The sequence below is a fragment of the Octodon degus genome, unplaced genomic scaffold (genome assembly GCF_000260255.1).
Source record: "Octodon degus isolate 3935 unplaced genomic scaffold, OctDeg1.0 scaffold00016, whole genome shotgun sequence".
NCBI classification, from domain to species: Eukaryota; Metazoa; Chordata; class Mammalia; order Rodentia; family Octodontidae; genus Octodon; species Octodon degus.
The window spans coordinates 13,896,349-13,910,107 of NW_004524592.1; the positions used below are offsets into that span (position 1 = coordinate 13,896,349).

Genomic DNA, 13,759 nt, shown 5'->3' on the forward strand with positions numbered 1-13,759 from the left:
TAGAGATTATCTTATTGCCTTCTGGAAACCTTTAAAATATTTACACAAAATAATATTTTTTTGCCTCAGTATCTGTCTATAGTCCCTTTGACCTGTGCCAGACTTCTCTGGCACTTGAATCACCATTCTTTTTTCATTTTCTCTTTCCCTTCTGCAGGTAGCCCCCACAATTGAAACACAGCCATTTAGAAATAATAAAGGCTTTGGCATCTCACATCAATCTTAATCCTAATGATGTCACTTAATAGCTATGTGGTTTGTGGCAAATTATACAACCTTTCTGAACCTCAGTTTTGTCATCTGAAAATGGAGATGATGGCAGAACCTCTTCTTCAGGGCACTGTGGGAAATACGTTAGCAAGGGACATCATTTGTGAAGCATGAAAGGCTTCATAAGTTTCCTTTTCCTTTTCATAAAGAGGTTGCCTTACCTGAGACAGTTCATAAGAAGAGGGAGTTTCTAATATCTTCATAAGAACTGTCTCAGGTAAGGCAGCCTCATCAATAGGAAAAGAAAAATCTATGAGAATGCTAGCCTTCACTCACATATCCAGGCTTTCTGTCTTTAACATTCAACTTTAGTTAAAGAAATCTTTGAAATACCTGAGGCCAAAAATTCTCACAGGAAACTAGAGACTTTTTTTGCCAACTCACTACAAAGAACAGCATAACTCAATTTTGACAAGTTGAATGAAATGAACAAATGGTGGAATGAACACAAGATCAACCACAATACTGTCAAGGTAAAGGAAAAAGGAAAGCAAACATCCTTCAGAGGAATGCTGTGCAAGTAATATGGCTTGCGTAGTTTTCTAAAACTTACGATCGCCTCCTGAAACCTATTTCCAACAATTCTTCCCAGAGACTGCCTTTTCTCTTTGTTCAAGTAGATTTTGTTTTGTGTGGCTAATGCCATGTTTTTGAAACACTATTGGTTGCTATGGTAACTTGAGTGGGTGTGATAAAAAGAGCCCAGGTCATCTTGATAGTTGATACTCAGTAATGACTTCCAGCAGGTATTAGAAACTCCCTCTGTAATCTTTAGGCCCTGCTAACTGCCAGTGGGCAGTCTTTTTTTCTCCTTGATAGCATTCTTCCATGGGATTTCCAAGGACAGGTTGGGTCACCAGAGCTTCTCTTGCCAGTGTCCTGAAAGATCAAGGAAAAAGTAGAACCACCATCAGGCCAGTAACACTGGTGCCCATCCGCCAAATCTAACTGGAATATTTGGTGTAAAATGGAAAGATAATGATTTCTGACAGGAGGCTTGAGTGACAACCATGATGTTCTGGAATCCACAAGAAAGGACACTGCTGGGCTGAAAGTACTTCGTGTCATCTATGGCACAGCATTTGGTGAAATCCAGTTATCTATTTTCTCAACCTGTTCAAAATTTGCCCTAATCTGTGACCTTTGTTAAGCTTCTTAGTATTCTCTGATGCTTTCTCTCTTCTAAAATGTGAAGACTACACTGGGAACTGAAGCACCATAATTTTCCCAATTCCTCTAGTTAATGATTGTACACCATACATGTAAGGACAACTATAATACAGTGTATTCATAGCAGCAGAGATTGGCAAGGAGGGCGGGATGCCAGATTCCTCACCACATGTTACAACAGAAGGGTGGACTGGCTTCTTAGAAAAAGCTTAGGAAGTAAATTACCATTCCCACACATGAGCAGTTACCTCTGAGCATGTCAGAGCATCTATCCCAGTGTGCCCAGGAGTGGACACTGCAGATCTTGTCGCAGCTGGAGCAAGAGCCATGGACACAGACTGTCCCTGCCTAGGGATTTCTAATGAAGAGTCTCCAGCACACTTCTTGTTCTTACAGTTATAGAAGCATAAACATTCCTGCTGACAGGATTGTCAGCACCACATACTGACCACATTAGGTTTTGTTTTGTGTTTTCTTTTCCCCTTGAGGTGTTTTTTAATAAATCTGGGAAACCTACCAATCAACTTCTATCGTACCATATAACTAATAAAATATAAAAGAGGAGAGGAAAAAACTTTCCTTCCTCTCCATCAATAAGGTGAATCATACTTTCAGGCCTAACAGAGGAAAATTGACCTGAAATGTGAAAAAAAAATGTGTACAGTAAAACTGGGTCTCTATGGAGACAAAGTCGTAACTCTAATCAAGTGTGAAGGAGAAGTAAGGTGATAGGAAGAAAAACTTTCCAGAGAAAGTTGTTCTGATCCTTTGGGACATCATGAAATAATTTGAATCTAGAAATTCTTAAATATCTCAATTGGCATTTTCTCTAGTTAATAAGAGACATGGATATTTTGCAATGTTGATCCCAAATGAGTTAAGTTACATGGGTATGAATAGGGGATATAGAGTAAGACTCAGCCTGGGTATGAAAATACGCTCAGTTGTAGCAAAACTCATAGTTCAAAACAGGGTAAAAGAGAGTGAATATGCTGAATTCACACACCTACAATATTTAAATGGCAATCGAATACCCATCTCTGACAAAACTAAACAAGAAAAGGCAATAGAAATGAAAGACCATTTTGTATCTATACATACAAAATAGTTAGGATAGATACACAGCTACTTTCCCTTAATTCAATGAGAAGAAAGATTTGTACTAATAGTGTTTAGACAAGATATCGTGTCTGCATCTTGTACTATGAATAACCACTACGAAGATGTGGTTATTGTACTATGAATAACCACTACGAAGACAACAATATGCAATATATTAATTATTGAAATTGTCCTAATTGGTTTTGAAACTGTCTCATTACTATTTGTTTCTCAATAAAATTAATTTTTAAAAAAGAGAGTGAATAAAAATGAGACCACACACGCACAACTGGGGTAAGGATCTCACATTCTGGTACTCTCTGGTTTAAGATGAACTGATCTACACAGAGTCTTGCTGTTCAAATGGAAAAGATATTAGGCTAAAGTGACCTAAGAAGCATCCTTGTCTTGGAAATGTTTCCTGTCAAACAGGGAAGAAAAGACTTGCATGCTTGAAATTATTAGAGATGAAACCAAGGATAGTGGTAAAACAGAGAGAGTATGAGTGTCAGTGAGTCTGACTGAGGAAACAGAATTTAAGGTTAATCTTGATTGATATGAGGATGGTGGAATAAGACATTGGGAGGTGAAAAATTGGAAAATTCAAAGTGGCAGAAATGAGGGTTCCATGTTGGAAGAAGAGAGAACAGAGGCACGTGTTAGAGTACATGAAGGAAGTTGACCTATAGTCCCTGCAGCTCTATCCTGCTCCCCTCCATCCACACTCATGCCTGGGAAAAGTGGGTCAAAGGAGAAGGGTTTTGGCTTCAGAGGAGAAGGTTCTCATGCATTGCAGATCAAGCTCTATTCAGATGGAGTCTTTGGGCTTCTCTGGGGCCTTGTTCCTAGAAATGGCGATGGTAATGAAATTTGGAATCCTCTGAGGGAGAATGCATTCAAGTATTTCAGGCAAAGGCTCTATGCTCATAAACAAAAAGGGGAAAGGCTTTCATTTCATGCCCACCCTCAGTTATATTACCTTTCAATGAAACACTATGTCAAAGTCTTTTTTATTCTATTATCTACTGTAGAGAAAACTTATTTGAGTTAAGGAGTATTGGGGGCCTGCCCCTTAGCTCAGTTCTTTAAGTGGCTGCTTCAACCAAGCACTCAGGCTCAGGTTGCTGTGGTTCGATCCCCACAACTCAAGCCAGCCAAACCTACCCTGAAGGCATTCAGAGAAAAAAAAAAAAAACCCTTCTGAGTTAAGGAGTATTTTATTTTTCCAAGACAAAAGAGAGAAATGTTAACTCAAGTAACAAATGATAGAATTTCGGGAGATATTAAGCTTATGTAAAGTAGTTCATTATCTAATAGTCTGAAAGGTAGTTGTGAGAGCCCTTGTAAGGTTCTCTCTACCATTCAGATCTACCACCAACTATGGAACAGTATGATCTCTCTAAAGACATTTGGAGCACTAGAAATGATACCATGCTGTTCACCGGGCCTCCTATTGCATATTTCAAATGACTGCCCACCAAATTCTGGGAGCAAGAGACATAATCTTCCACATAGTAGGGACTCTTTTGAAATAATAATCATAGCTCTGTTTTGAAAGATCTAGTCATTTTTTATGTTAAAAAATCTTTAAGAAATGTATACTAAAATACTCTCATGTTTGTTTATTGGGGGAGAGAAAGAAAAAGAGAGAGCAAAGGAAAAGAGGGAATAGGGAGAGAAGAAGGGAGGGAAAAAGGGGGGAGAAGAGAAAATGACCAAGAGGGAGAGAAATGGAGAGAGCAAGAAAAAAGAGAAAAGAGAGAAATGGAGAAACAGAGAGACTGAAACAGGTAGCAATTCTTAAAATTTGGTGAGTAGTAAGAAACAATAGAGAATTTCTCTGAAGTGCAAAGCTCTGAAAACTGGAAAAAAAGACTATAAATTAGTGCATTTAGAAGTAAGCTCTTTAATCCATGATTTTAGCAAAGAACCCAATGTATTCAGTTATAAGTCTCTGGCTGCACTGCAGTTCACTGCACAAGACAATAACATGATGTGTAGGTCAAGAATAAGAAATCTTAGGGCGCTAAGGCCACACTTTGGTTAACCAAGAATCAGTGAGACTTCAGTTAGCCAGGTCTAGGTCTTGCCAGACGATAGCAATATGGAAAATATATATGCAATATAATCCATTTGTAAAGTCCAAGACAAAGTTTCATTTACCATGAAGAAAAATCAAAATGGCTGCAAAGAGCATCACTGACAACACTGGTGTTACTGTGGCAACTGTAATCAGTATGCAATGAGATGAGAAAGTTGTGGATAAGGAAGGCAAGGTGAAAGGCATGAATTGAAGAGCATGCCACTGATTTGTAAAGGACTGATCTGCCTGTGCTAACCCACATTACCTCTTCAGTAGAAGAAATCAAAACATAACGGGATGAATTCTCATAAGAAAGGTCTTGAAAGTAATGGGCTGGTGTGTAGCTGTTTCATGAAGCACGATCTGCCCTTTTGTGTTTGCCCAATTCACTTGCAGTATTTCTAATACTAGAGATTCCACTAACTGCTGCATAAAGCAATCAAACCCTGAATGGCAAGTATGATAACACCAGAGCATCCTCCCATTCCATTTTAGAACTGACTGTAGTAACATAGCCATTCAAAACCTCCACATACATGTGTACCAAAATACCATGTTGCACACTTTAAACATAGACAACATATAAATAAATGAACCCAAAAAAGATAATGCCAGAAAATAACTGCCAAAGGCTTTTATTTAATTTCAAATATTATACATTTGTTTTCATTTTCATAGAAAATATTGAGTTAAAAAAACACCAACAGTGTTCATTTTCAGAAAAATGTATGCACCCCATTCTGACACCCGTTGCTGTCCTCCCTCTGTGGCATTGATGATGTGTGTAAGAGATTCAGCTGATGAGGCTGGAGCTTCTAGAAGGTGGTCCCTACAGGTCTCCTGAAGAGGGTCATTGTCCTGACAATATTCCATCAAGGTAACACAGACATCCCCACTTCAGCTCTCTTGCATATCACTGAAAGGAGCTTCTGTACAGGCCTGAAGATCCTGTCAATACCAATTCTGTATAACTGAGTACTGCTATAATCTCATCCCATTTCCAGACCAATCAAGAAGAGACCCTGCCTTCTCCCTGGCATATTAGTGTCCTGAGCTCATCCATTAAACTTCTCCAGAAACCACAGTGGGAAGACATTACCGTATAGTGTTTATATTCTTTTTTAAATCTACAGCAAACACACTAAAGAACATGTGACCCCCGTGCACACTACTATTAAAAATACATATTGGTACAATACAACTTCTGGAATCACTGACTAAAACATAGCCATGTGAATATTTTTTAAATCTTCATATAATTATACATATGGTATGACAAATAGTACAGTCTAAAAATGTAAAATCATTTCAGCTATAAACATCTCATGGGTAAATAGACAGTGTGTACAATAGTTCTTTCCCCTGTTCCCTTTCTTCCCTTTCTTGGGACTGTGTCATTCTCAAACTTATTTCCTGACCCTCCTAATGCTGCTTCCTCCTATTCCTCCCAAATTATGCTTTTACTAAAACTGGGTTTGACATGGCAGAAATACTCTAGTTCTGCTTTCATGCTCCCCTGATGTAAATTGTAGTATGCTTAATTTGAGGTCTGAATACAGCTTTATATTGAAGAGAGATGAATTCCCAAAAATACACAAATAAACAAGATAGCTGGAGAGGAAAGTGAGTTAGAATTGCCTCAGCTCTTAGAAATTGAAGTATGTTCTTTCTTCTTGACAATAGTCTCTCAATTGATAGGAATAAAATAAGGCTGGAATTGCTTTTCACATTCCGGCTCTGTGGGGGGCATTTTCACATAGACCCCTGTTGTAAGAGGGCTTCTCTTCTTCAGCTGCCAAACATGAAAAGAAATGGTAATTATTAACAAAGAATAAAAAGCTACATCGATCTATAATTGGACTCAGCAAATATTGAGTCCCTACCCAACAGAAAATACATGTTCACAACACACAGAATTATAAACTCCAGGAGATTTTCTTGATTGCACTGTTAATATTCTTTTTAGATCAGTGATTTGGATGTAAAATAGCAATAATTTTCCCTGACTGGAAGATAGAAGAGATTTTTGACAACATAGAACACCCTGGATAACACCAAAATTGACCAGATCTTGTCTGTGGAAGAACAAGCTTGATAGGGAATCAACTCGACTTATCTTCTATGAGAACTGTTTTTCTTGCCTCCATTCTTCACATGGTTTTTATCACAATTTTTCTGTCTGCATCAGCTACCAGTCTATTACCTCCATAAACTGTGTATAGCCATGGACAGCACATGAGGTAGGAGCACACAAAATCACTGTCAGTCGAGCATAGGCTCTTAGAATTGTATGTATGTGGGAGTGGGAGTGGGGGTATATGTCTCCAAGACAGAAAGAGGAGAGAGAGGAGAAAAAGAAGAAGAGAGAGGAGAGAGGCATAGGATGTAGAGTAGTTTGTGACATAGGCAGAGGGTGCTGACAGGGATTGCCAAGAGGCCTGTTTGCATGCCTCTTTCTCTTTCATGACTGACAATTGCAGTAAATCAAAATGGAAATTTCATTATTGGGCTGGAAGAGAGCCCAGGATCTCTTCATCAAGGGCACTTAACAGGGACAGGGACTCTTTGGGCAGCTATAGACAAGGAAGGCATAGGGTGACCCCAAAAGATGGTTTTCACAAGAAGCAGAGGGACATTTAGCAGGAGAATAAAAGTCCATCCTGGTCATCCTTCCTCGCAGCATTTTGTCCAACCTCATCTTGTATTTCAAATAAAATACAGACAACCTAAACACAGTTGTCATGAAGATACAGAGCAAAGCAGCTGTCCCATGTTGCTCAGTTACTCAAACTGAAACTCTGCTCAGAAGCACACAAACATTCAATGTCAAACATGCTCATGACCATATTAGTCATCTTGAAACCCCAAAGGCCAGTGTTAAGGCTCTAGTGTTCTTTGCACTGTCCTTCCTCCTCTTTATGGGTTGCTTCATCCCCCAGAATTAACCCTGAAGTGGTGATTTGGTCAGTGGATCTGAATGACTGACTACAACCCCACCAAACATGGCACACTGTCTGCAGCATACTTACCATTTTGCTCAAAGAAACAGCTGTGATGAGGAAGCTGTAAAAAAACAGCCCTGAACTGACTGCTGCAAGGACCCAAAGGAGGAAGTCAGAATCTGGGCATGGTTCTGGATCTGCAAAGGAAACACAACAGAGCCTCCCAGAGACCGGCTTCAACGTTAGGGCCCACTTTGCTCCTTGCTGAGTAAACAAGCTAAAGCTTCCAGACTTTGCTACCCAGTCCAAAATTGCCTTGGTCATCCAGGAGAAGTCTAACTATTTGAGACAACTTCCCCACAGTGTCCTACTAAAGGCACAAGGCAAACTTCACCGTAGTTGTCACAGAGCAAGGACCTGGCAGCAGAAATAAACATCTTCCCCAATCCTTTCCTTTTATAATTAGAATGCTATTAATGTCACCACCCATAAACCCAGGCTATCCTATGATCAAGAACACTGAGGGAACATTTCTACAGCCCTACAAATGAGACATCTAAAATAAAGGAACAAAGTTATTTTCATACAAAGAAGGCAGTGATGCAAAAGGTCTTAGCTTAGTGGAATGTCTTTGCTCACCTATGATATAAATCTGGGTCCCGTTGCCCGTACCCACCAAGTATGGCGGTGGGTACATGAGCTCCACCTTGCAGATGTAGAGCCCAGTGTTCACAGCACGTAGGCCTTGGATGGTGAGGTTCACTTTGCTCCCATTGGAGGTGCCAGCGCAGGCCGAGTCCTCGGGGAAGGCCAGCTGCCTCTCCACTGTGTAGGTCGCGGCACAGAATTCAGAGGTCTGGCTCGCCATCTGCCGCAGCACCGTCACCCGGACCTCACTGGCATTATGCACAGAGGCATACTCACACTCAAAGCTGGCGACGCCCCGGCTGCTGGCCAGAACCACAGCAGGCTGGACCACGTGCATCGCTGACACGGAAAAATGAGAAGGAACTTGGTGACTAGGCACACATCCACGCCAGGCCCAGGAATGGGTATCTCTGATATCTCCAGCCTCACTTTCTAGTCCTAAACGCTTGCCTCCGGCAAACCCAACAATTCCCTTCCCTCCTCGCCCATGCCAAAACCCCCAACATCTCTCAACTGTCTTCCAGCTGCCCTCCTAAGGAGGTTTCCTTACTGAGAAATCATTTCTTAAAGACAGGGAAGAAAACACCCAGATGTGACAGATAAAAGACATGGCTCTAACATGAAATAGGCCATTTGGGCAACCTCCTCCTCCCCTCATTTTTCACACATGTAGAAAAGGGGTTTAGATCGCATGATAACAAAGTGCCTACCAACTCTGGTGTCCTAAACGTGTAATAAAACTATGTAGTTCAGGTCATGTAATGAGGACTAGGGGAACTTCTGGAGTTTAAGTACAGTGTCTTGCCTAAGAGCTCAATGCATATCTCAGACTCCTGCCTCCTTACCTAATTGGCCCTGCGCCTCTATCTCCCAGGGGTAGCAGAGCCACGGCCACCCCTTCTGTGGCACTATTGTTGTAGAGAGACAGATTCTGTGAGATGGGGAAGCCACAGAACCAAGGGCACCAGGTCGTTTCCTCTCTGGGGTGAGGCAACCCTGCTGTTAACTTTGTGGGCTTCCCCTGCCACGCCCACCACCTCTTCTTTCCTCCCTCCCTCCTTCACTTGAACACTCATACTCTTTTGTTCTTTCTTTTCCTTTTGGATTCTACAAGACAAGGAAGGCCAGATTTCTATACAAACATCCTTAAATCATCCAAAAATTAGCAGCTTTATCTTAAGCAATGATCTTTTTGTAGCTAACATCATTCCTCTCTGGTCAGTCTTACAAGGGACACTCAAAAATTAGATTGAATAAGGTCACTTACCTCTTCAAACTTTTTGGCCCTTTAGTAGCACAGATTGTAAAAACAAATATGACCTTTAACATTCAATGTCTCTCATTTATCACTGAGTTTCTAAGATATCCATCCGACCTCTAAATCATCCAATATTGGAGACAATAGTCCCTTCCTTTGTGCACCTAAGAATATATGGCAAGAATTATTGCCATTGTTGTTCCAGCAGCTCTGGCTAGTAAGACAATAGTGTCTTTCTCAACCTTCATCTCTTCCTACCATAGAGACACTCTCTGGGCATCCTTTGAAGTGTTTAAGCAAGTTCTGCCCTATTAAAAACTTTTGTAAGCAAACCTGACCATCCTCTCTTCTGCCAGTGCCTCACAAATTCCTTGGAATGATCCGTAGTTTCCTGCCCAAGTGAGCACTTGACCTTCTTTATTGTATCAACTCTAAGGAAGATCAAGCTTAATGTCCTCTGCCCCAAGTGAGCTCATACTTCATCACTACTAAATCTGATCATACACAGTTTTTTGGTATCCAAAAAATGGCAAGGTCCTAGACACTGATTGAGATAAAGTCCTAAGAAAGAAACTGGAATACATCTAAAGGTATTAATATTGTCATGCTCAATGTATATAAAATAGGAAAATATGTGTAATTTCTTCCCCAGGAGAACTTAATTATCTCCTAAGCACATACTTCATCAAACCACATGCTTTCTTAACTTAGAAGAGAGATAAGATTGAGATTCAGTGGAAGTACTCAATTTAAACTGTAAAGTACACCTGGTATCAATCTCTACAGAGCCTTATTTCATTTGAAAACTGAGGTTCTGCATCTGAAATCCATGTGAGTCTGGTTTCCTTTCTTTATTTCTTTTTGGTCTTCCTTCCTGTCCTACTTTATTTCTTCAATTTCATAGGGGTTTTTTTTGTTTATTTGTTTGTTTGGGGGGGGGGGTTACACAGTTTCTCACTATGTTGTTTCAAGCTGGCCTTGAATTCACATAGCCTAGGCTGGCCTTGAACTCCCTGAAATCCTTTTGTCTCAGCCTCTCAAGAGCTGAGATTACAGGCATGCACCAGCTAACTAGTCTAAAGGATTAAAAGGAGTTTAAAATCTTGAAAGGAATGAGGAAGGCATTCTTCCCATTGACTTATTCAGATTTTAAACAAGTTAACTAACTAGTTTATAGAATTAACAAATGACTACACCTCAAAGCCCTTGAATTGTATAGAAAAGAATTCCATAATTCAGTTAAATTAATTTTATAAGAGATAAATCTTGAGATTGCCCCAATAAGCTCAAATATATTCAGAACTGCGTAGGGTCTTTTCCCACTTAAATCATTTAACTTTACAGTATTCTCTTTCAAAATGCTATACCTATATCTGAAACTGCTCATGTCTCCCTCCTACCACTCACATATGTTCATTAAGCCACTGCTAAAAACCTAGTACTCTGTTCTGAGCTCTACTTCTGCTCGTTGGCTACTGCCAGCTGTCCCCTGCTTGTCTTGGAGTACAGAGCCATCCAAGCCAAGGGTTGTAGACTTACCTTACACTTTTGGCTTTGCTAGAAATCACTGCCCTTGAGTGCTGAAAGAAATGAAACAAGGTGGGAGAAATGCTTCCTCCGCCTTCATGTTCCAAGTCTCCACTCACCTTTACAGAACACAGGCATGAAGAGAAGAGAAAAGAGGGCAGAACAGGGCCAGGTCTTGGGAAGCATCTGCAGCTGAACCTGGTGCCTCCGGAGCCCAAGGCAAGCCATGTCTTTATGGGAGATAAGTCAGGTCTTCAGGAAGCAGAGCGAAACCTTTCAGGATCCTGAACCTTTGAAATGTGTTTGAACCCACACAGATTCAAGGACTTTATATAGACACCTTTGATCCCAGATATGTACTACACATGAGCACATACAGAGGGCACCTGAGTAGAAAGCCTTTTTGTTTTGGTTTTACGAGAAAGGAAGCCGTGGGTTTAGCAGTTACGTCGAAAAGACAACCTCAAACACTCAAAGTAAAACTGAACAAAACAAGCCAATCCATGGATGGAAAATGTATTCAATTTGAAACTGAAGTTTTGTGTTCACTTTGAGGATCTGGATAACTAAGTGGAGACCGAGAATTTCCTGGAGTGCAGGCATCTCCCTACATCCCAATTTTATTCTGTTATCTAGACATCTTTTACCACCAAATTCATTTCATCAGAATCCCTACACCACTAAGTTGTTAACCTTCAAACCCCTGAGCTGATGACAGCCTTTGTCCATAGATGTCATTAATAAGAACTCCACACTCCACCTTTGAAGATCATCTTCTAAGGATCCTGTGGAATGTTTGGAGGACAAGAGATTATTTTGCCTTACTCTCCTTAACCTTGTGTTCATAGAAAACACCAAAATCACAAGAAATAAACCAAAAAAGAGTCAGGAAAAGCTGAAAAGAATGTAAATGCTCTTGAAAGCCTTAACAAAAACAAAACTGAATTGGAGAAGATCCAGGAAAGTCAGCCAAATTTCCCAAGAGATTAAAACTTCCATAAGAAGAAATAAAAACTAAATTTCCATAAGAGGATAGATTTTTTCTAATAAGAACATTTGTAAGTATAAAATTCAAAAACTATGAATAAGCATAACCAGAGTTCTTAGATTTCTGAAAGGCATAGATAGGACAAATGTTCACCTAATAAGTACTATTATCTATGATATTAAGTTATATCGACTATTTAGAATTTAAAGTATTTAAGTATTATATGTTCATTTATATTAAATATTTTGAATACTAATGTATCAAATATTTATATTACATAGAATGCTAAATATCAAGGATTCCCACCACCCTCAAATCTGGCAGTTTTTATACATTTCAATGATGAAAGTAACATTTGGGGCTGGGGAGATGGCTCAGTAGAATAAGCGCTTCCTTCACAAGTTGAAGGGACTGAGTTCAATCCCTGGTTCTGTCAAAAAAGAAAGCAACATTCATCAGGAGGTTGTAGCCTGCCAGGGACATGTGCACTTAAGAAGACAAAAACCCAGTGGACACCTAAAGAACCTCTGGCACAGTGATAGAGGACAGGTAAATGAGCAAAGAGCATGGCACGTGACTGCTCCAACCCTCTGTGGCTTCCTGCTGTCCACACCCCTCAGCAGAGTAGACTTTGCCAAACAGGAACCTTTTCTTTCCCAGCTTCCAGCACCCTGCAATGCCCCATCCTCAGTTTGCCATTACCCCAACTTGTATCTTTCAGGCTTCCTCATCTTATCATCTTACCCTAGGTTCCTTTCCCCCCATTATCTCATTTTGCTTCTTTCTCAGGCTCTAAGACTTAGCTAAACAGTCTCCTTTCCCTAGGAAGCCCTCATGACTTGCCTCTGCTCTCTGTTTCCTTATAACATCATAGAAGCCTTAACTCCTCAGCTCTAATTCCAGCAAGCAATGACAAGCAAATGGATACTGACTGAGGACACAGTCTCAGAAGGGGTACTAGAAATTTCAAAAGTAAAACATATATACCTTTACTTTCAGGAGGAAACTACACTGTGACAGGCAGCAAAACCCATAATCATGGTAGAGAGAGATAAATGCAAGACTAGAAGCACTGTACAAGTCATTGAAGAGCAGAGGTTGTTGGCTTAGTTAATGGACATTAGAAAGAGGTTCTCAGAGAAAGAAAAACTGAGCTCTTTGCTGAGCACAATGGCAGGGAGTAGATACTCAGACCTAAAGATCAGCGGGTTCCAAATTTGGGATAGTAATATGGAGATCATTGCAGTAAGAAGATAAGGACAGCATGTGGAGGCTGACACCCTTAAGCAGTGAAGGGCAATGAAACACATAAGACAAAATGGCACAACAGAGTTCACATTTTAGGAAACTTTTTCCCTTCGCAGAAAGAAGACTAGGAGGACAGGTTCAGAAGGAATAAGACATCACCACATCACCAAGACTGAGAATGTTCCAACATCCAGGTACTATAAGTTGGAAAATTTTTTCTACAAAGCCCACATAGTAAGTAATGCTTTGTAGACCACATATGGTCTCTGTTTAAACCTATCATTAAGTAATGCTTTGTAGACCACATATGGTCACTATTTAAACCTATCATTTAAGAATGAAAAAATCAGGGCCAGAGAGATAGCTCAGTAGAATAAGTACTTGCCTGGCAAGCACGAGGGCCTGAGTTCAATGTTCAATCTGGGTTTTGCAAAGAAAGAAAGAAAGAAAGAAAGAAAGAAAGAAAGAAAGAAAGAAAGAAAGAAAGAAAGAAAGAAAGAAAGAAAGAAAGAAAGAAAGAAAGA

At 40.1% G+C, this 13,759-nt stretch overlaps 1 protein-coding gene across 2 annotated transcripts; it reads right to left on the reverse strand.

Moving 5' to 3' along the window:
- Window positions 1–6,311: 6,311 nt before the first annotated feature.
- On the reverse strand, window positions 6,312–11,227 carry Ctla4 (cytotoxic T-lymphocyte associated protein 4). Of its 2 annotated transcripts, XM_004626648.1 has the most exons (4): window positions 11,119–11,227; window positions 8,206–8,553; window positions 7,654–7,763; window positions 6,312–6,416 (listed from the first exon to the last, which is right to left on the reverse strand). In XM_004626648.1, exons 1-4 carry the CDS (start codon window positions 11,225–11,227, stop codon window positions 6,312–6,314), a joined length of 672 nt encoding a protein of 223 aa, XP_004626705.1. The 2 variants fall into 2 exon arrangements, with proteins under 2 accessions (XP_004626705.1, XP_023565856.1); XM_023710088.1 differs by lacking the exon at window positions 7,654–7,763 and having other exon boundaries at window positions 6,349–6,416.
- Between the last annotated feature and the right edge of the window lie 2,532 nt (window positions 11,228–13,759).